This window comes from Palaemon carinicauda, chromosome 24 (assembly GCF_036898095.1).
Source record: "Palaemon carinicauda isolate YSFRI2023 chromosome 24, ASM3689809v2, whole genome shotgun sequence".
Classification (NCBI taxonomy): domain Eukaryota; kingdom Metazoa; phylum Arthropoda; class Malacostraca; order Decapoda; family Palaemonidae; genus Palaemon; species Palaemon carinicauda.
This window is the reverse complement of record NC_090748.1, coordinates 20,306,380-20,327,116: the sequence shown is the minus strand read 5'-3', so window position 1 is coordinate 20,327,116 and position 20,737 is coordinate 20,306,380. Positions and strand designations below refer to the sequence as shown.

The 20,737-nt window shown below is 40.6% G+C and overlaps 1 protein-coding gene across 1 annotated transcript in view; it reads left to right on the top strand.

The window, feature by feature from the left end:
- The window catches only part of LOC137618107 (2-oxoadipate dehydrogenase complex component E1), a 447,864-nt gene that overhangs the window by 409,750 nt on the left and 17,377 nt on the right, over nt 1-20,737 (top strand). Inside the window, exon 16 of the mRNA XM_068348104.1 lies at nt 507-695. Within this exon, the coding sequence (XP_068204205.1) occupies nt 507-695 (189 nt within the window). The remainder of the gene's footprint in view (nt 1-506; nt 696-20,737) is intronic.

Genomic DNA, 20,737 nt, shown 5'->3' with positions numbered 1-20,737 from the left:
TTGATGAATTACTGTTTTCTATATGCATAGATATTTTGTCATTTTTCTTGTCAACTTTTTTGTAAATTAGAGTATTGCAAAAAATCCCCAAGATAATGGCATTTGATTTATAGACTTTTAGAGATGAATGCTGTATGTGTAATTAAGAAAAACCTTTTTAAGTATTTTATTAAGAAGAAAGAGATGTATGAATTCATGATGCACATGTCGCCTACTTCATGAGTGTTAGGAAAACCAACATATTGAAAGCAATGTAGATTGGTCAGTTAACAGCAATGAGCTGGATGCCTAAGCTTATCAAGTTGGAGTTGAGAACCTTTATACTTAAGAACCCTCTCCTGGAATTTATTTGACCATATGTAGAGGAATTATTGTATAATATTCCAGTAGCTTTTAAGCAATTTGAACTAATGTCCATATATCATCAAATGTACTATATTATTATGATATAGAGTATTATTGAGTAACATCAATCTATCAAGTCATTGTAATTGTTTACCAAACAGGTGACGGAGAGGTCAACGCTGATGATGTGAGAAAAGTTGTATTTGTGAGTGGGAAGCATTACTACACACTAGCAGCAGAAAGAGAAGCCAGGGGCATTAAGGATACTGCTATCATCAGATTAGAAGCTCTTTGTCCATTTCCAACAAATGAAGTGAACAGTGAGTTGGCCAAATATAAGAAGGCAAAAAGTAAGTCAATAATTTATCTATAAATGTTTTAGGTTTTATAGATTTTAAGAAACACAAGCTTCATAAAAACAAAAATGACAAACTTGAAAGTAATTTGTATTTTTCCTAACTATACAAACTTGAGTTCTCTTACTTAGGAGATTGGTCAGTGGGAGCTGATAAATCTCGAGGGTTTGTACCGTATTCTTTTTGTAACATATTCACATTTTTGGAAGTTTGCCACTCTTTTTAATTTTGCTCATAATGTACAGTTTGTATGTTTTGTATCATGACAAACCCATCAGTCATAATTAATCGTAATCCACAATTTTAAATTTAACAAGTCACACACCTTTTGATGTCTGTGAGACAGAAAAAGTAGAATGATGTGTACTCTTGACTCATCAGTTGAGAGTAACTGCTATTCTTATTCCTTTGTGTCTTGTTGTCACATACCCAGCATAATAAACCTCCTCAACTCTATTCAGAGATTGAATTGTCTAAATAGTTTTCACTTTTATTAATTTTTCAAAAATTCTTATCATCATTGTGTCATCAGAATTTTAATTTGTTACCTTCGTACTTTTCATCTAAATAGCATAGTGATGGTTATCAATTACAAGCAGATTGTCTTTCAATCTTGTGTAAGTATTATGTTTTATTAATTGTAGTATGGTTACCATGCTAGTCGGTATACCTTAGCAATCCATGTTTTCCAATTGTCTAAGCAGATGAGCAACCTGGTGGAGTAATGAGAACTTTGGGTGTGGAGGAAATGCCTCCCTAATTCTCGATGAAGTCACTAGAAGCATGGTGACGGATTGGGTTTAAGGCAATAGACAAAATGTCTCTACGACTTCTACTCTTGATACCTGACAGATGATCTTATGGGAATCAGTATGAACTGGCAGGGGTTATTTCCTGTACTTATATAGGCACTGTGCATCACAAAGAACTGGCTATCCTTGGATGAATTTAGCCAATGAATCCTCTATGGATTTAGTCAGTCAATGGAAAGTGAGAATGACAAAATAACCCTCAGACATGGTCGTAGCTTGGTGCTAAGAATCTTCCGATTCATAAATACTAAAGAAAAATTGAAAATTGGTAATTGGAATGTTAGAACCATGAATCAGATTGGGAAAATACAGCAAGTGGAGAATGAATCTATGAAACATAGTTTGGATATCTTGGCCCTAAGTGAAACATGTTGTAAGGGGATTGGTAAGGGAATCTTAGACCAAGGCAATATATATATCTATTCAAGAAGGCAAGAAGGAATGGACTTGGAAGAGAAGGGGTAGTGATGATGATGATACCAAGAGTAGAAAATGCATTAACAAAATGGAAACCTATAAAAAGTACATTGTTAATTGCAAATTTTAAATCAAAGCAGTGCAATATGAGTATTATACAGTAGTTAGCTATGCACAAACAAATGATTCCCCTGAAGAAAGAAAGATTAATACTGTGAAGAACTGCAGAGTTTGATAGATGAGATCCCATAGAGAGATATGAAAATTGCTAAAGTTGGAAGGAATAATCAAGTTATAGAGAATATGATGGGTGTTGAGGGTCTTGATGAAGTTGCAAATGAAAATGAATTAAATATAAGTTTTTGCTCAACAAACAATCTTGCTATTGAAGGTATTCTTTTCCAGCACAAGAATGTCCGCAGAAATAGATGGACTTCACCATGTGACCATTTAAAAAACCAAATAGATCCCATAGCTATTAATAAAGAAAGAAGGAGGACTCTGAGAAATGTAAGAAGTTATAGAGGTGCAGATATTGGCATACACTGAAATTAAAACAAAGCTCCCAATAGAAATGTAGATAGAATACCTAGGTTTGATACACCAAGCTTCTAGAAGATGAGCACAGAGAAACAGTTGCAATTGAATGTAGGAATCAATTTGGTCTTAGAGACTTGAAGAGATGAAGAGCAGACAATTAATGAAGAATGGCGTAAAATTAAGAACATATATCAGTCAGATGGTTGTGAAGTTATGGGACATGCAGTTACAAGGAGAAAACCATGGATATCAAATGATACCTGGGATTTTATAAAAAGGAGACAAAGACAGAAACTGATTGTTTAAAGTTTTTGAAGAAGTAATGAAAATTACAAGGTAGAGCATACTAAGTATTCCAGTATTGATAGTGAGGTCAAGAGAAAAGCCAGGAATGACTGGAGAGTATTTAGACAGGAAAGCAGATAGGCTGATAAAGCTATGAATTCAGGTAGTGGCTATGGTGTAAGAAATACTCATTGGAATTATTAATGAATTCTCTACTGGGGCAAAAAAGAATAAGCATATGCCTATTAAAAAGAGAGATGGATCTGTTTTAACAACAGAAGATGAAGAAAGACAACATTGGATGGAACACTTTAGTGAGGTCATGAATAGGAGATATGAAGGGAATAATTTGGTTGATATACCTGAAGCTGAGGAAGACCTTGATGTGCCCATAAATGAATTCAGTGTGTTTGAAGTCAAAGCTCTCATTAAAAAACCTAAGAGATGGAAAGCCCCTGGATTCAATGGAATAACTGCTGAGATGATTTTGGCCAAAAATTTACTGACTGAGAATACTTACAAGATTATTTTGTAAAATATGGCATGACAAACCTGATGAATGGAAGCTAGGAGTGTTGGTGAAAATGGCAAAAAAAAATCTGACTGATTGGAATAATTACAGAGGCATCAAACTTATGTCAGTTGTCATGAAAATATATAGGATGCTCATTCTAAAGAGACTAGAGAGAAAGATTGATGAAAAGCTGAGAAATGAGAAAGAAGGATTTAGAAAAAGTAGAAGTCGTACTGACCAAATTTTTAATTTTAAGACGTGGTACAGTAATGTGTAGAATATAGAAATCCGCTTTTAATGGCATTTATGAACTAGGAAAAAGCTTTGATAGTATGCTCTGGCCAATTTTGTGGAGAGTCCTGCATTATTATGAAGTTCCTCTTGAATATGTAAATTTGATTGTCTATTCACTGAGTATAGCAAGTGCAAAGTTAATGTTAATGGAGTCCTATTAAATTAATTTCCAGTAAACAGTTGAGTACTTCAAGGGAATGTGTTGTCACTGTTGTTTATCCTTCTCATGGATTTTGTAATGCGTAGATGAGTTGGGGATGGCGGAGAGGGATTGGACTAGATTGGTAACAGGAAATTAGCAAATCGAGAGTATGCTGATGATGCTGTTCTTATTAGCAAAATGCCACAGGATTTGCAAAGCTTGCTTTCAAAAATGCATAAACTATCACATGAGGTGGGGCTCAAGATTAATAGAAGAAAGACAGAGATGATGAGAATGTAATATGCAATAGAAGAGGAAATATCATTGGAAGGAGGAAGGATTAAAGAGGTAAAATCATTTAAATATTTAGGAACTATGAACTCAAATACAGTAATGCCTCACAAAACAAAATTAATTGGTTCCGTAGTGGCTTTCGTACCATGATTTTTTCATGTTGTGAGTCATCTTTTACAAGTAAATAGCCTACTTTGTTCCAGGACCTGCAAAAACACTACAATAAATGATTATAAGAAGGATCTACTCCACTATACAGTACTCAACGAATTACTGTGCAATTATTTTGATTATTTAATAATAACTTAACTGTTGGTAACCTGTAAAAGAAATTTATAATTAGAGAAAACAGTAAAAAAAATGTGGAACCTCACCTCTGGAAGTAGGCGATGTCAGAGAGGGAATGGTGGGGCGAAAGAGGAGGATGACTAACAGCAGAAAGCGGTAACAAGTGGTAGAAACATAAACACTTTACTACTGTATACAAAACAGAATAAATGGCAGAAAACATTAACAATTAATATTAAGAAACTCATTAATAAATGGCAGGAAATATTAACACTTAACTTTACAATAAACTTAAAACTAAATTTTTCTTTTCTGGGCTCGAACCTGTGCCGCCCAGTGAATAAGCTCCATTTAGCACTTATTCTTAGGTAATTTACTGCTAAATATACCAGAGAAAAAATGTAAAGGAGTGCTAGGTTAACTAGCTCGCTCACCTATTGGTGTCGGTATAAAATTGGGCGTATAATCCAGAGGTCCCGCACTATTTAGATTCATCCACGACAGAAACCCCAATAGAGGAGAGCCGTTCCTCACTCGGTACTACTAACAATGCATCCGCTCAGAACCCAACTCCTTTTAGCACGTCTTGTGTGTAACCCGCTTTTTTGTTGTGCTCTCGTTTTTTCGCTATTTTCTTTGGATTATGGCTTCTTCGTCGGTTTCCCTGGAGACACCGTCTAAGTTAAGTACCAAGCTGTGTTTTGCTGTGTTTTGAGCAACCTAGATCGTCTAATATTTGAATTATAGGAGTGTATTCTCTTCGTTCATACCGATCTTGCTTGATTCCATTTACAGTTGGTACTCCTGTTTTGAGAGCTTTTAGTTTCACTCGCGGTGTTACTATATGTATTATTAAATTTTCTTTGTTATTATGGATATTCATTATTTAGCGTTTAGAACCCTCGTGGTTCAAATTTTGGGCCGATATCATTTACGTATCGTTATGGCTGCCGACCTTCGTGCTAGGCGGCAATGTTATTTTAAGCCATCAGGTGTGTCTTTTGTGATTTAATTATTATGTTGCATGCCTTGCCCAAAATTTTTTATGTGTTTATTTTATATTATCAACGCTATTACTATTATAATGAATATTGTGCTATTACTCCGTTTGATCTGTCTGGTTGGGGATCGTCAGTGGGTAGCCCTGCTGCTCCGTATCACGTGATTCTCCCCCATGCTCCCCCTCTCGCTAGGTGGGTGGCTAGGCTTCTCTCCCCCTCTTCCCTAGGGGACCGTTGCCTTCCCTCCTTGTAGAGGGGGTATTTCAGTGTTTATGGACTTTGTCCTCCGGGTGTCCCGGCGGGTTCGGCTCTGTCTAATCTGGTTGGCCACCGGTCAACAGAGTTGGATCCCGGTGCACCCTATTTTATATTCACTTATCACACTGGTTTATGTTATATGAAACCCTCTGGGTTCCGTTGGCGGTTCTTATCTACAGTTCCGCCCCCCTATTTAATTTATAACAGTTCCTATGATGATTATATGACAGATCACTACCCCGGAGTTCCTATACGAATTGGTTTTGGATACTTTTATTTCCCGGCCCGGGGCTTAGCCTCGCCCCGGGAAATCAGACACCCTGTGTCTTAAATTTTTGTTGTTGCATCCTTTTTTATACTCCCGGCTCGACCGGAATGGATGGCTATACTTTAGTCTTAAGCTAGACTTTTGTTTAGGCCGGGTCCTCCGGACCCGCCCCTACTTAAGAATATTACAGTTAAGCCCTAATCTTGTGTTAGGCTTATGTTAGGCCCGGGTCCTCCGGACCCGCCCCTACTTAAGAGAATTACAGTTTCTCATATACTATTTACTTTAGTCTTAAGCTAGACTTATGTTTAGGCCGGGTCCTCAGGACCCGCCCCTACTTAAGAGAATTACAGTTTCTCATATACTATTTACTTTAGTCTTAAGCTAGACTTATGTTTAGGCCGGGTCCTCCGGACCCGCCCCTACTTAAGAATATTACAGTTAAGCCCTAATCTTGTGTTAGGCTTATGTTAGGCCCGGGTCCTCTGGACCCGCCCCTACTTAAGAGAATTACAGTTTCTCATATACTATTTACTTTAGTCTTAAGCTAGACTTATGTTTAGGCCGGGTCCTCAAGACCCGCCCCTACTTAAGAGAATTACAGTTTCTCATATACTATTCTTTTTATAGATGGTGCATTGTCAGACGACAGCCTGTGCAGCTGTTCTACATCAGCCCTGCGGCCATACCGTCTGTCGGTCTCACGCCCTTTGCGGTGTGCAGCTGGAGGATGTCGTGGTATGGCACCCGGATAACTGTGTGGTCTGTTTTGACCTCGTTACCACCCTTGGATCTGACTCGGTGAGTCCCGTTGGCTATGTTGCCTTCTTATTTATCTTACCTTTTTTGGCATACATTATTATTATTATTATTATTATTTGCTAAGCTACAACCCTAGCTGGAAAAGCAAAATGCTATAAGCCCAGGGGCCCCAACAGGGAAAATAGCCCAGTAAGGAAAGGAAAGAAGGAAAAATAAAATATTTTAAGGAGAGTAACATTAAAATAAATATTTCCTATATAAACTATGAAAACTTTAACAAAACAAGAGGAAGAGAAATTAAATAGAATAGTGTGCCTGATTGTACCTTCAAGCAAGAGAACTCTAACCCAAGACAGTGGAAGACCATGGTACAGAGGCTATGGCACTACCCAAGACTAGAGAACAATGGTTTGATTTTGGAGTGTCCTTCTCCTAGAAGAGCTGCTTACCATAGCTAAAGAGTCTCTTCTACCCTTACTAAAAGGAAAGTAGCCACAGAACAAATACAGTGCAGTAGTTAACCCCTTAAGCGAAGAAGAATTGTTTAGTAACCTCAGTGTTGTCAGGTGTGTGAGGACAGAGGAGAATCTGTTAAGAATAGGCCAGACTATTCGGCGTATGTGTAGGCAAAGAGAAAGAACCGTAACCAAAGAGAAGGATCCAACGTAGTACTGTCTGGCCAGTCAAAGGACCCCATAACTCTCTGGCGGTAGTATTTCAACGGGCGGCTGGTGCCTTGGCCAACCTACTAGTAAGATATCTATGGTCTTGAAGGACCACTGGGAGGTTGCCCTTTTATAATTCCCACTATTATTTCAGGCATCCCCGGAGCAAAAGTCTGCGGCTCGGGCCACACTGAAAGTGTGGGTTGGTGGTTTTGCCCGGAACGTGAAGTCCAAGCGGCCGTACGTCCTCTCCGAGGACTACTGTTCCCTGATTTACCCCAACGCCAAGTCTTCAGCCGCTGTGGCTAGGCATGTTGCAGCTCCCATCATTGCCCACATTGATGCCACCATAGCGGGGTTTATTGATCCAGAGCAGGATCCGTCGGACGCCCCCGGAGATCTAGAAGACAATGTTGCCTCCATGAACCTTGACGTGGAACCCATGTTATGGGATGATCCAGATACAGGTAGGGTGGTAAGTGAGGCAGGTGTTTCTGGCGCTGAGATCCCTATCCTCAGCCCCTCTCTTTCTTCTTCTTCTGATCGCTCTTCCTTCCATGGTTTTTCTGGGGACCGTGATTCGTCCCAACGATCACACCCGGTTCCCCCCAAGAATAAGTCTAGAACCTTACCTAAAGTTCATAAGCCTCATAAGGCTTCTCATGGTTCTAAACAGAATACAAACCTGTCATCTAAGGCTTCTGGCTCCTCCTCTAAGTCTCTCGACCCGGGAGTTCATTCCGCCACACCTGCTGCTAGCCCGGGCCTTTCCGAATCAGCCATGCTTCGCATCGTGTCGGAGATGCAGGCTAAGTTTGTATCAGAGATACAGTCTAAGATGGACACGATGTTCTCTAACATCGGTCAGAGACTTGGGGCATTAGAGCAAGGTGCTCCGGAGCGGGTCCAAAGCTCTCTCATCCCGGATGCCTCTAAGCTCCCGCAGTTTGCCAAAAACAACCCTTGGCGTATGGCTCTTCATTCCCCGTTCTCAGACGGAATGTTAACTTTGGAGGGTCTTGGCACTCGTCCCCTAGAGGACTTGGAATTCTTTCCTCCTGGTCTGGCATTTCCATTTCATGGTTATGCCAGGCTTACCGAGGAAGCTTTGGTTCGGTTAGACAAGGTCCCCAAGGAGACAGTCATCTTCCCAAAAGAGCAGGCCCAATCTGTGTGGGCCAGATTCCTGAATGACATCGGCTGCACCAACACTATGTTGACGCCTTATAAGAGCTCTTTTACAATGTTCCTAATGGACAAAAACACCGTGACTCCATGTGTCAATAAGGTAGCAGAGCTTGCTTTCCAATATGCTCTGGAGGAGAAGCCCTTGCCTCCCATCCGAGAGGTGGATCCAATCTCCCTCCTTCTTCCTTCAGGCATTGAGTGTTGGGACAACGTTCATACCACATTTACCTCTGGAAAGCTAGCAGCAGACTGTGCTTCAGTAATGTTTAATGAGCGGCTTCCCCGTCTCCCGGAATCCCTCATTAAACAGGAGTATGATTCTCGCCTACGCGTTGGCCGTACTCTGAACCTGGCCACTTCCACGGAGTCGATAGCCTTGACTTACGATACTGAGAGTATTTTTAAATCTCTCAACAAGGCTACGTTGCAGTCATTATACTATGACCTGTATGACTTCGCTACTGCTAAACGCAAGTGTCGCAAACATGTCCTGGCAGAGGCGACTATTAGGCATGAACCTAATAAGCTGATCCGGTCCTCCTGTTGGGGTTCAAACCTCTTCCCTGAGGACCTTGTAGAGGAAGTCTTGGCGGAGGCCACTAGAGTCAACCAGAGCCTTAAAACCTGTTGGGGTTTGACTCCTAAACGTAAATCTGACCCTGCAAATTACCAAGCCCGGGGTAGGAAGAAGCTCCGTCCATATACTTCCACCCAGTTCAGGCAACAGCAGACTGGTTCGCCCATTTTCCGGCTGCCTCTTTCCCCATCTCCTGTTGCCCCGGCACAGCCTTCCACCTCCCAGGCTCCTTCGGACGACTATGTCACCGTTCTGCTTCCTAAGAGCCAGCTTTCTGGTGCCTCCGCCACTTCTCCTGCCTTTAACCAGTCGTATGAGGCTCATAGCTCTTCCCAGAGTTATGGTAGAGGTAGAGGCTACCACCGTGGTTCTAACCAGAACAATTTATTCCTTCCGCAACAAATGGAGGTTCAGTCCCTGGGCGTTCAGTTTCATCTCCAAGGGACTGGGGTGGAGTTGGATTCAAGGACCTCCTCCTCCGAACAAATTTCGTCAACATTCCACTCCGGACCTGGTCGAATTTGTCCAGGATCTTTTACAAAAGAACGCCGTACTAGAAACGAAACACCTGAAGTTTCAAGGTCGGCTGTTCAGTGTCCCGAAGAAGGATTCAGACAAGAGAAGAGTGATTCTAGACCTATCCCTTCTCAACTTGTCCATTCAATGCGACAAGTTTCGAATGCTTACCGTCTCGCAGGTGCGGACCTTACTTCCCCGTGGGGCCGTCACCACCTCTATCGATCTTACAGACGCCTATTATCACGTCCCGATAGCGAGACACTTCCGTCCGTACCTAGGCTTTCGCTTAGGGGACAAAAGTTACTCCTTCAAGGTGATGCCTTTCGGGCTCAACATCGCCCCAAGGATCTTCACAAAGTTAGCAGAAGTCGCTGTTCAGGAACTCAGGAATCAAGGGATTCAAGTAGTAGCCTATCTGGACGACTGGCTCATTTGGTCAGACACCTCCCAAAATTGCCTAAAAGCCACTCACAAAGTCATCCATTATCTTCAATCTCTAGGCTTCCAGATCAACTTCAAGAAGTCCCGTCTTCTTCCAAAATCGAAGTTCCAATGGCTCGGCCTGCAATGGGATCTTATATCTCATACTCTGTGTCTTCCCAGACCCAAGAGGTTAGAGATTGCAAGGAACACCAAACGCTTTCTCAAAGACAAAGTAAGTTCCAGACGACTCCAAGAGAGGATTCTGGAGTCCCTTCAGTTTGCCTCAGTGACGGATCTTCTTCTGAAGGCAAAATGGAAAGATTTCAATCGTGTCTGGCGTTCGAGGGCGAACCGGAAGCTCCGGGACAGGAAAGTCCGCCTTCCTCCCATTCTACGGGAAAGACTTCTTCCTTGGACAAGAGCAAACAGTCTGTCAAAGTCAGTTCCCCTTCGATTTCCGCCTCCAAAATTAATCATTCACACGGACGCATCCTTGTCAGGTTGGGGCGGTTATTCTCAGCTCAAGAAAGTTCAAGGTCTTTGGACTCCCTTGTTCCACCAATTTCACATCAATGTGCTAGAGGCCATGGCAGTTCTTCTATCCCTGAAACGTCTTGCTCTTCCCAAGAAACAACACCTTCGTCTGGTCCTCGACAACGAAGTGGTGGTCCGCTGCCTCAACAGAGGCGGGTCAAAGGCAGGGCCTCTGAACCATGTTCTAGTAGCCATATTCTCCCTAGCAACCTTGAACCATTGGCATCTTTCAGCTGTCCACCTGGCGGGAGTCCGGAATGTAGTGGCAGACGCCCTGTCCCGGACCTCCCCTCTAGAATCGGAATGGTCACTCGATCTAAAGTCATTTCGGTGGATTCTCTCTCAGGTTCCCGGTCTCCAAGTGGACCTCTTCGCCACGGAATCCAACCACAAATTGAGAGTATATGTGGCTCCCAATCTAGACCCTCAGGCTTACGCCACAGTCGCCATGTCACAGAATTGGGACACCTGGGAAAAGATTTATCTCTTTCCCCCGGTGAATCTTTTGCTGAAAGTTCTAGACAAACTGAGATCCTTCAAGGGACAAGTAGCCTTGGTCGCACCCAACTGGCCCAAGAGCAACTGGTATCCTCTCCTGCGAGAGTTGAGACTATACCCTCACCCGATACCCAATCCAGTTCTGTCTCAGATAGTACAAACACGCGTTGTGTACGCTTTCTCAAACATTCAGAGCGCCCTAACTTTATGGACTTTATGAAGTTTGCGGCTATGCATGGTGCCAATATTGATCCTCAAAACACCTTGTTCCTAGAATCGGATAAACGGGATTCCACCATCCGCCAGTATGACTCTGCAGTTAAAAAGTTGGCAAAATTTTTAATAGACTCAGACGTGAACTGTATGAACTTGAACCTTACAGTTACTTTCTTTAGATCTTTATTAGAATCAGGTCTGGCAGCCAATACTATCACCACTATTAAATCGGCTCTGAAAAAGATCTTCCTAGTGGGTTTTAACATAGACTTAACCGACTCTTTGTTAGCTTCAATTCCGAAAGCTTGTGCCAGACTGAAACCGGTTACTCGCCCTACTCCGGTGACCTGGTTCCTTAATGACGTACTCAGATTGGCTTCTGATACCATTAACAGTTCTTGTGATTACATTCCCCTTCTCAGGAAAACACTTTTCCTGGTGAGCTTGGCTTCCGGGGCAAGAATTTCTGAATTGGCAGCCTTGTCGAGAGACCCGGGTCATATTGACTTCCTGCCTTCGGGAGAGGTCCTTCTTTCTCCTAACAAATTCTTTTTGGCTAAGAACGAAGACCCTCAAAACAGATGGTCTTCCTGGAAAATTATTCCCCTCACGCAAGATCCGTCTCTGTGCCCTGTTACTACTCTTGGGTCTTATTTATCCCAGACCTCCTCTAACTCCTCGGGGCCTCTATTCGTTAGAGAACAAGGCGGTACCATTACTATTAAAGGGATCAGGCAACAAATCTTGTATTTTATTAAACAAGCTAACCCTGACTCTTTTCCTCTTGCACATGATATCAGGGCGGTTGCTACCTCGGTGAACTTCTTTCACCACATGAATTTTACAGACCTTTCCAGGTATACAGGGTGGAAATCACCGTCAGTGTTTAAGAAACACTACCTTAAACATTTGGAAGCCCTAAAATTTTCTACAGTAACCGCAGGGAGCGTAGTTACTCCCAAGTAACTCACAGGTTAATGCCTTGACTCTTTATCTCTCCCTCTTACCTGCCTCATTTATACCCTATTGTATTCGTTGGTCTCGCACCTGAATACTGTTATTATATTTGTAAATTTTATACTCCTGAGTATCTGTATATATTATCACTCACGGCATTTTTGGTACTCATCTCTGATTAAAAGCATCCTGTATTTCCCTTACGCTTATGTTTTTTCCTTTACTTTGCAAGTTTGGTGACATTTTCTCTTGTATAGATTCACTGGGCGGCACAGGTTCGAGCCCAGAAAAGGGATTTTGACGTAGGAAAAATCTATTTCTGGGCGAAGGACCTGTGCCGCCCAGTGAACCCTCCCAGCTCCTCTCCCTTGGAGTCCCCAAACTTTGGGTGCTAAGGAGTTGGGTTCTGAGCGGATGCATTGTTAGTAGTACCGAGTGAGGTTGAACGGCTCTCCTCTATTGGGGTTTCTGTCGTGGATGAATCTAAATAGTGCGGGACCTCTGGATTATACGCCCAATTTTATACCGACACCAATAGGTGAGCGAGCTAGTTAACCTAGCACTCCTTTACATTTTTTCTCTGGTATATTTAGCAGTAAATTACCTAAGAATAAGTGCTAAATGGAGCTTATTCACTGGGCGGCATAGGTCCTTCGCCCAGAAATAGATTTTTCCTACGTCAAAATCCCTTTTTTTATTTTGCCACTTTCTTATTTTGTGTTTTTTTTTTACTTTACGATTTGTATTTTCTAAATTTAATTGCGTATTTTCTTCATCACTGCCACTTTTCTTTCGTTTTGTATCACTTTTATCTTCCTCTTAGCCTTCTAGGACCGAAGGCCTCTTTTTGAAAATACTATCCAACGAACTTGTTTCTGCCTACTTTTTAAAACTATTCCTGAAATGACTGTGGCAAACTTCATTGAAATTTTCACACACCTGACCGGTGTGAATCTTTTCTGGATGTCTCTTATTGACAAAAGCCGCCATTTTATGGTAGCAAGCTATAGCATTCTTAATTTCCGCCGTGGTCATAGGGTCATCCTCCTCTCCCTCACTTCTAGAGAACTCTTCCTGAACTTTGTTCATTTCCATGGCCTCCAACTCCTTCAGGTCATCTGTCGTATGTTCCTGTTAGTGCTCCTCAATAAGCTCATCTATAGCAGCCTCATCAACTTCCAGACCCAGGGACGTCCCGAGTGTAACAATTTCGGCAACCTGAGATAAAGCAACAGGTTAAGGATTTTCAACATTCTCAGAATCTGCTTCAGCTTGGTTTGTGCTGAAGCCCTTGAAATCTTGTGTGGAGATGGCATCAGGTCACATCATCTTCCACACAGAGTTCAAGGTGTGCTTCGAAACCTCCTGGCAAGCTGTATTGATGATTTCGAGGCATATCACAATATAAAAATGCTTGTTCCAAAATACATGTGCTCTCAATGATTTTGAAACATCTTGTGAAGAGATATTTTGTATAGAGTTTCTTGAAGTTGGAAATCACTTGCTAGTCCATGGGCTGGAGGAGAGGGGTGGTGTTAGCCAGAAGTTAAAGAACCTTGATGAACAAATACTCTACTAGGATATCTTCCTCAAGGCCAGGAGGGTGAGCAGGGGCATTGTCCAACACCAGCAGGCACTTCTCTTCTAAATATTTTTTCACAGTTGGGCCGAAGCAAAGGTTTGCCCACTCAGTAAACAAGGTTCTTGTTACCCAGGTTTTTGCATTAGCCCTCCACAACGCCTGAAGCTTCTCCTTCATCGCTTTGTGGGCCTTGAAGGCTCAAGGAGTGTTGGAGTGATACACCACCAGGGGTTTCACCTTACAATCCCCAGTGGTATTTACACAGAGTGCAGGGGTAAGCCTGTTCTTCATAGGCTTATGCCCGGATAGCCTCTTTTCTTCTGTGATGAACGTCCAATGAGGCATTTTCTTCCAAAAAAACCCCAGTTTCGTCACAGTTGAAGACTTGCTGGGGACTGTACTCTTCCCAGACAGTCTACTCATCAAACGTCCTAACAGAGGCCTCGGCCGCTTTCATGTTTGAGCTTGCAACCTCCCCATGATGCACCATCAAATAAACGCCATACCATCTCCTAGATATTTCAAACCAACCCCGAGAAGCCTTGAATTCTGGGGATGTCAGCTTCGATATCCCTTCTCCTGCGTTGGCTTTGGCCTGAGCACGCACAAGATCACTTAAAATGGTGCTGGCCTTCTGGCAGATTATCACTTTGGTGATCGTGTCTTCAGCGGTTTCCTTGTCCATAATCCAGACAAGCAGCAGTCTCTCCATTTCTTCATGGACATGGCTCCTCTTGCTGGAGAAAACAGTCATGCCCTCAGAAGGTGTTGCTGCTTTGATGGCTTCCTTGGTTTAGGATCGTTCCTATCATAGATGGATTTCGGCCATATTCCTTCTTAAATCCAACTTAACCGTATGCCAGCATCTATTTCTAGATTATTTCCATCTTAGTCTCCATAGAAAGCATCATCCTCTTCTTTCCCTGCACATTAGCAGCTTTCTTGGGACCCTTGGCTTTAAGTAGCGCAATATCGCAACACAATGCGGTACAATATTTACGAAAGCAAAATCACAGTTGATGCGTACGATACCACTGCCAAAACGAAATGGCCGAGGAACGCCAATGCGTAGATGCATGACAGGATACAATATAGTAGATGCTGACCAATAGGAGAGCAGGATCTAATGGCAGTAACTAGCATCTGAGTAGGGAAATAACCAATAAGAATAACCAGGAGAATGGTGGCGAGTTTACGGGCTGGCGCTGCATGAATTTTAAAATCAGTCCCGGACACGGTCGGGCTCTCATACCGTACCTCCTTTCCTTGCACGAAACAATTTTTGTGATGTGAATCGTAAAATTCTTCTCATCTTGTTTCGTAATGAAAATTTCGTAAGCAGATTCTTGCATGTCCAGAGATATGACAGTACAGGGTCTTCAGAATTGGAGTTTAATGAAAGATTGAAAAAAGCAAATCAGACAATGGCTAGGTTAGGTAAAATTTGGAAATCAAATTGCCTGAAATTTCTTATAAAAATCAGGCAATATATCAGTTTAGTGAGATCAGTGTGGACATCAGTCATGGGATGAAACTGAAACAATATCAAACAGATTTTGTAGATTTGAGAACAAAGCCCTTAGAAGAATAATGGGAGTTAAATGGCAGGACAGGATTAGAAATGAATCTATAAGAGAGATTATTCACGTGCCATATGTGGATGAGATCATGGTAAGGGATAGCTGGCGATGCTTTGGGCATGTTCTTCGCACTCCCAAAGAAAGATTAGTTCACCAAACTTTCAACTGGGCTCCACAAGGCACTAAAAGAGTTTAGAGACCCAGGCTTACATGGCTGATAACTGAAGTGTGAAGTAGGAGGTGATGAATGGAGAAGTATTGATTTAAAAGCTCTAGATAGAAACGACTGGGAAAATCTAACTGAGGCCCTTTGCGTTAATAGGCATAGGAGGAGATGATAATGAGGATGATTATCAATTTTACCTACTCTTCTGATGATAGTGCATAATTCCGGAATTTATTTCATATATCTGATGTTTCGATATATGAAACTTGATACGTTAGTACCATTTGTTCATCAGCCTCCAAAATTATTATATTATTAGTTCAGTGGTTGATTACATGTTGCTATTTGCTGCTTTCCTGCATTTACTTTGCTCTATTGATTAGCTCTGCATCATTGAATTTTGCCATCCTTTTATTTGACATCCTCCAGTTGGTTTTCTGTCTTATTTTTTGCTCCATATCTTAAATTTGTCTTGTAACATTAATGTTATTGAAAGATTATTGTAAGAGGTGAGATTTGATTGTCTTATGGGCTTTACTCTACTATCATTCAAGATTTTTTTAAATTATTGATTTATATTGACACAGTATTATTTCTATATGAAACTCCCTTGGTTTTTTGTGCTTCTCTCAAAGTTTGGTTTAATGCCAACTGTTACCATAAAATTAAAAAATTTTCCCTTTTCTTTCCTTTGAATAGGCTTAGGTCTTTTGTAAATTATTGCGACAATCAGGCAGTTAATAGTAATAACCTGTGTGTGAATATGCTGTAGATTCTTTCTATTTTCAATTCTTTCATTGCCCTCATGTTAAGTCAGTGTAAAACCCCTCCAAATTGTGGAATTTTGTGTGATTTATGTGATAATAGGGGACGTCACCTTCTGGATTTGATGGTAATTCATGTAAACTTGGATCAAAAGAGTTATTGCTTGAGTAATTATGATCTTCATTCTCTTTGTGTCTCATGCTGGGGGAATTATTTGGATTTAGATAATCCTTGCTAGTAACGGGAAGTGCTTAATTATCCTCTTATGAAGAGGTATGATCGTATAGTAACTGACCAGATTAAAACATCCAAATGTAAAAGGAAACTAATGTTTAATTCGGGAAAATCCAGAGAAAACCAGTCTAGTTGATTAAAAGAAGGATGACGATAATGCCACTTTAGCTATACATTATACATGGTTTTGGGGGTTTTATAGTAATAAGTTTCATAAGCTCTTTACAAATTTGAGAGGATCAGTAAGTCTTTGGGCAAAGGCAATGATTCTAGCCTAACTTTCCCAGTTTTGAACAAACCATAGGCCAACACCTGCAATTTTGCCACCAGTTCAATTGCATTGATCAGTAAGGGTTCTGATGGTGCACAGTGCACGGTGTAGTTGATCGCCTACCTACGAACCTCACACTCTCAAATTATTTTAGGTCCTTCTTTTGCAAAACCCTTGCATTTCATTGATCCAGTCTACTCTTTACTACCACCAAATTCTGAGGTAGGAGACCGAGCGTGTAGCCAGGATACTAATATTCTACCTCTTGCTGAAGTAAGGACTCATGAGCAATCACTTTGTACTTTTTATATACTTTTTATTAATGGTATGGCATATCGTATGGTTCCTGTGGAATAGGGAAGATAAATTATTCAAAAGTCTCAGCAGTAGCTGTACAATTGCATTATGTTTGTTTAGTTGAGTTCCTCCCCTAAAAGTCTCAAATTCTTGAATCAATTTAGTCCTTTTGCAGCAAAATCCTTGCATTTCAGCATACTTAGTCGCTCTATATGACATTTAGATTGAGGGGCTGAAAACCCAGTTTGGTAGCTGGATCAAATTCATATGACATGTTGATCACATGGCCTCCAGCATTATTTAGTAGGAAAAGCAATTTAAAATCAAGTCTCTTTTTTGACAAGATAAGCACTGGTGAAACCTATCTGATGTCAGTGTTTCATTATCCATGCCTTTTGGTTGTGCATCCAATACACTGGCAGCAGGTTCTTATGCTGTAATTGTTTTAGAGGGCTCTATGGCAATATAAATGGATTGAAAAATTATTTTTTCTATTACAATACTATACCTGTAGTAATACCTTGATGTACGAGTGTCGAAACATATGAGAAAATAGAGATACGAGCAAGCCAGCAAGCAAATTTTGGCATTGAGATAAGAGCACAAACTTGAGATAGGAGTATGTACGCTTACAGAAGCTGACGCTAGCGGGCCGAGCTTGGGGAAGCTGCTCACGAGGCCTTCAGCGTGCGTTCATTTTGCGTGATCTCCGACTACCTAACACATATTCAAGCATCAACTGTATTGTTTGCGTTATTCACATGTTTTTAATGTTTATTTGTTGAAAATTAACTTACGGGTCCAAAGCAAGTGAGTGGAAACATTATCAATGATAAGAAAAAGCGCATGATGACGATAGAGGTAAAATCAGCGTGAAATTATGGAAAAACAAACGTGGTGTATGCGTGAGTGAGTTGGCCTGCCATTACGAGAGGGGTACATCGACAATATGTACCATCCTCAAACAGAAGGATGCTATCAAGAGCACAAAATCTTCCAAAGGCCTAACCATCCTGCCGAAGCTGCAGGGTAATGTAAATGATGAGATGGAAAGGTTTCTGTTGCTGTGGATCAAAGAAAAACAGTTGGTAAGAGATGGCGTGATTGAAAGGATCAGCTCAATCTACAAAGGGAAGCAGATGAGAGTGGGGAGATATTAATGCCAGGGGATACATTTAAAGCCAGTCATGGCTGGTTCGATAATTTTAAGAAGCAAACTAGGATCCACTCTCTTGTGAGGTTTGGGGAAGTTGCGAGTTCTTACGGGAAAGCCGCGGAGGAGTACATCGAATGGTTGGCCTCACTTATTGCTGCAAAAGGTTACATCGCCCAGCAAGTCTTCAACTGCAATGAAACTGGCCTTTTCTGGAAGAAATTGCCAAGGAGGACATTCTTCACGACAGAAGAGAAGAAACTGTCAGGCCATAAACTCATGAAGTATGGATTGACTAGCCTTGTGTGCTAAGGCCAGTGGTAACTGCAAGATCAATCCACTGTTGGTATACCACTCCAAAAACTCACATGGTTTCAATAGTCACAAGATCTTGGAAGAAAAACTTTGTCACTGAATTATGCACAGTCAACAGAAGTTAATTGGAATTTAATATAAAATAATTCTTACAAGAAGATGGCAATAAAAAACATTCAAGTACAGTATCCAACAACTAATTATGCACTTTCCAGGAAAAGAGGAGAAGAAAATTTTGACTAAGCAGCAATAACAGGATATTGACAAAATAGGTTGAGAAATGAAAGGAAACTAAACAGAAGGAATTTTATGCTGTTTATACTTCATTTGTCTACGAGTAATGTAAACTTACCTGTCTGAGAAAGTTTTCCAATGTTAATTAAGGGAGCCCGCCGGCTAATGGCGTTTTTTAAGGACAGGACTTTGATATTCATACCACTTAATAAGGTAACTTACAACATCTCCAAACTACATAGGATTTTTGTGCCTGACCTTCGGTTTTGCGATGCTAGGGTGATTTATCCTGAAAAAGAATTTGTTACTAAGACCTGGGACTACAACCCTATATAGACCTGATGTAGACCTCCATTACAATAGAGTTTTTTTTTTTTTCTAAGTATTTTTTTTTTCTTTTTTTCTTTTTTTATTTTTTTTTTTGTAGATATGAATATTTTTATTATAGTAATAAAATAAACCCTTTAATTCAGGGGAAAAAATAGAAAAAGGGCTTTATTTGATTGTTTTGTAATGTCTTTCTAAGTTATATACTAAATTTCAATGCAATTTCTTTAAAACTAAAGGAGAAGATAAAATTTGAAGGTCAATAAGTATAGTTTTGAGATACGGGCATTCAAAGTTTTTCTTTGTATTTTTACAAAGCCCATTAATAAATCATCATTATGAATTTTATGTTCTTTTTTATATTAATAAACCAAAACAATGTTATTTACCATAATATAATCATAAATTAAGATCCCTTTGCCCAATATCTTTTTCTTCTTCTTCATCATCTTTTTCCTTCACTAACTCCGCTAATATTGCCGATATTACCCACTTCTAAACTCTAATTAGAGCAAATTTTCTTCTTCCTTATGTTAGTGAGATGTTGAAATTGTCTTTTCCTCTTTGGCATATCTTTAAAATTAAGGAAGAAGATAGAATTTGAAGGTCAATAAGTATAGTTTTGAGATAAGGCCGTTCAAAGACTTTCTATGTATATTTTAACAAGACAATATTAATAAATCATGATTATTGTGAATTTTATGTTCCTTTTTGGATATTAGTACACCAAAACAATGTTATATATCATAATTTAATCATGAATTAAGATCTCTGCTCAATGTCTTGCTTCTTTAGGCGAGACGGTTGCTCCTTCATCATCTCTCTCCTTCACTAACTCTGCTGATATCACCGATATTACCCATTTCTAAACTTGTCTTCCTTGTGTTAGCGAGATGTTGAAATTGTCGTTCCCTCTTTGGCATGAGGAAATTCTTGCCAAAACCAAGAAAAACAGATGAAAAAGCGAATGAATGTCAGGGGTCAAACTCAAACGTGTACTCTCTCTGAGGTTTGTGCTAGCGCTGAAGGGTATAATCATTAAACTACCTGTCTTGTGACTCTTGGCATCTGCACAGATACCATTTCTTACAATTTTGTTTTTATATTAAAACGTTATAATCATCAAAATTTATTATAGAAGAAATACTGCATTTTCTTGTAGGTAGTAGGTTGGCTAGGGCACCAGCCACCCATTGAGATACTACCGCTAGAGTGTTAGGTGGTCCTTTGACTGGCCAGACAGTACTGCATTGGATCCTTCTCTCTAGTTACGGTTCACTTTCCCTTTGCCTACAGATGCACCGAATAGTCTGGCATATTCTTTACAAATTCTTCTCTATCCTCATACACCTGACAACACTGAGATTACCAAACAATTCTTCTTCACCCAAGTGGATAACTACTGCACTGTAATTGTCCAGTGGCTACTTTCTTCTTGGTAAGGGTAGAAGAGACTCTTTAGCTATGGTAAGCAGCTCTTCTAGGAGGACACTCCAAAATCAAACCATTGTTCTCTAGTCTTGGGTAGTGTCATAGCCTCTGTACCATGTTCTTCCACTGTCTTGGGTTAGAATTCACTTGCTTGAGGGTACACTCGGGCACACTATTCTATCTCGTTTCTCTTCCTCTTGTTTTGTTAAATTTTTCATAGTTTATATAG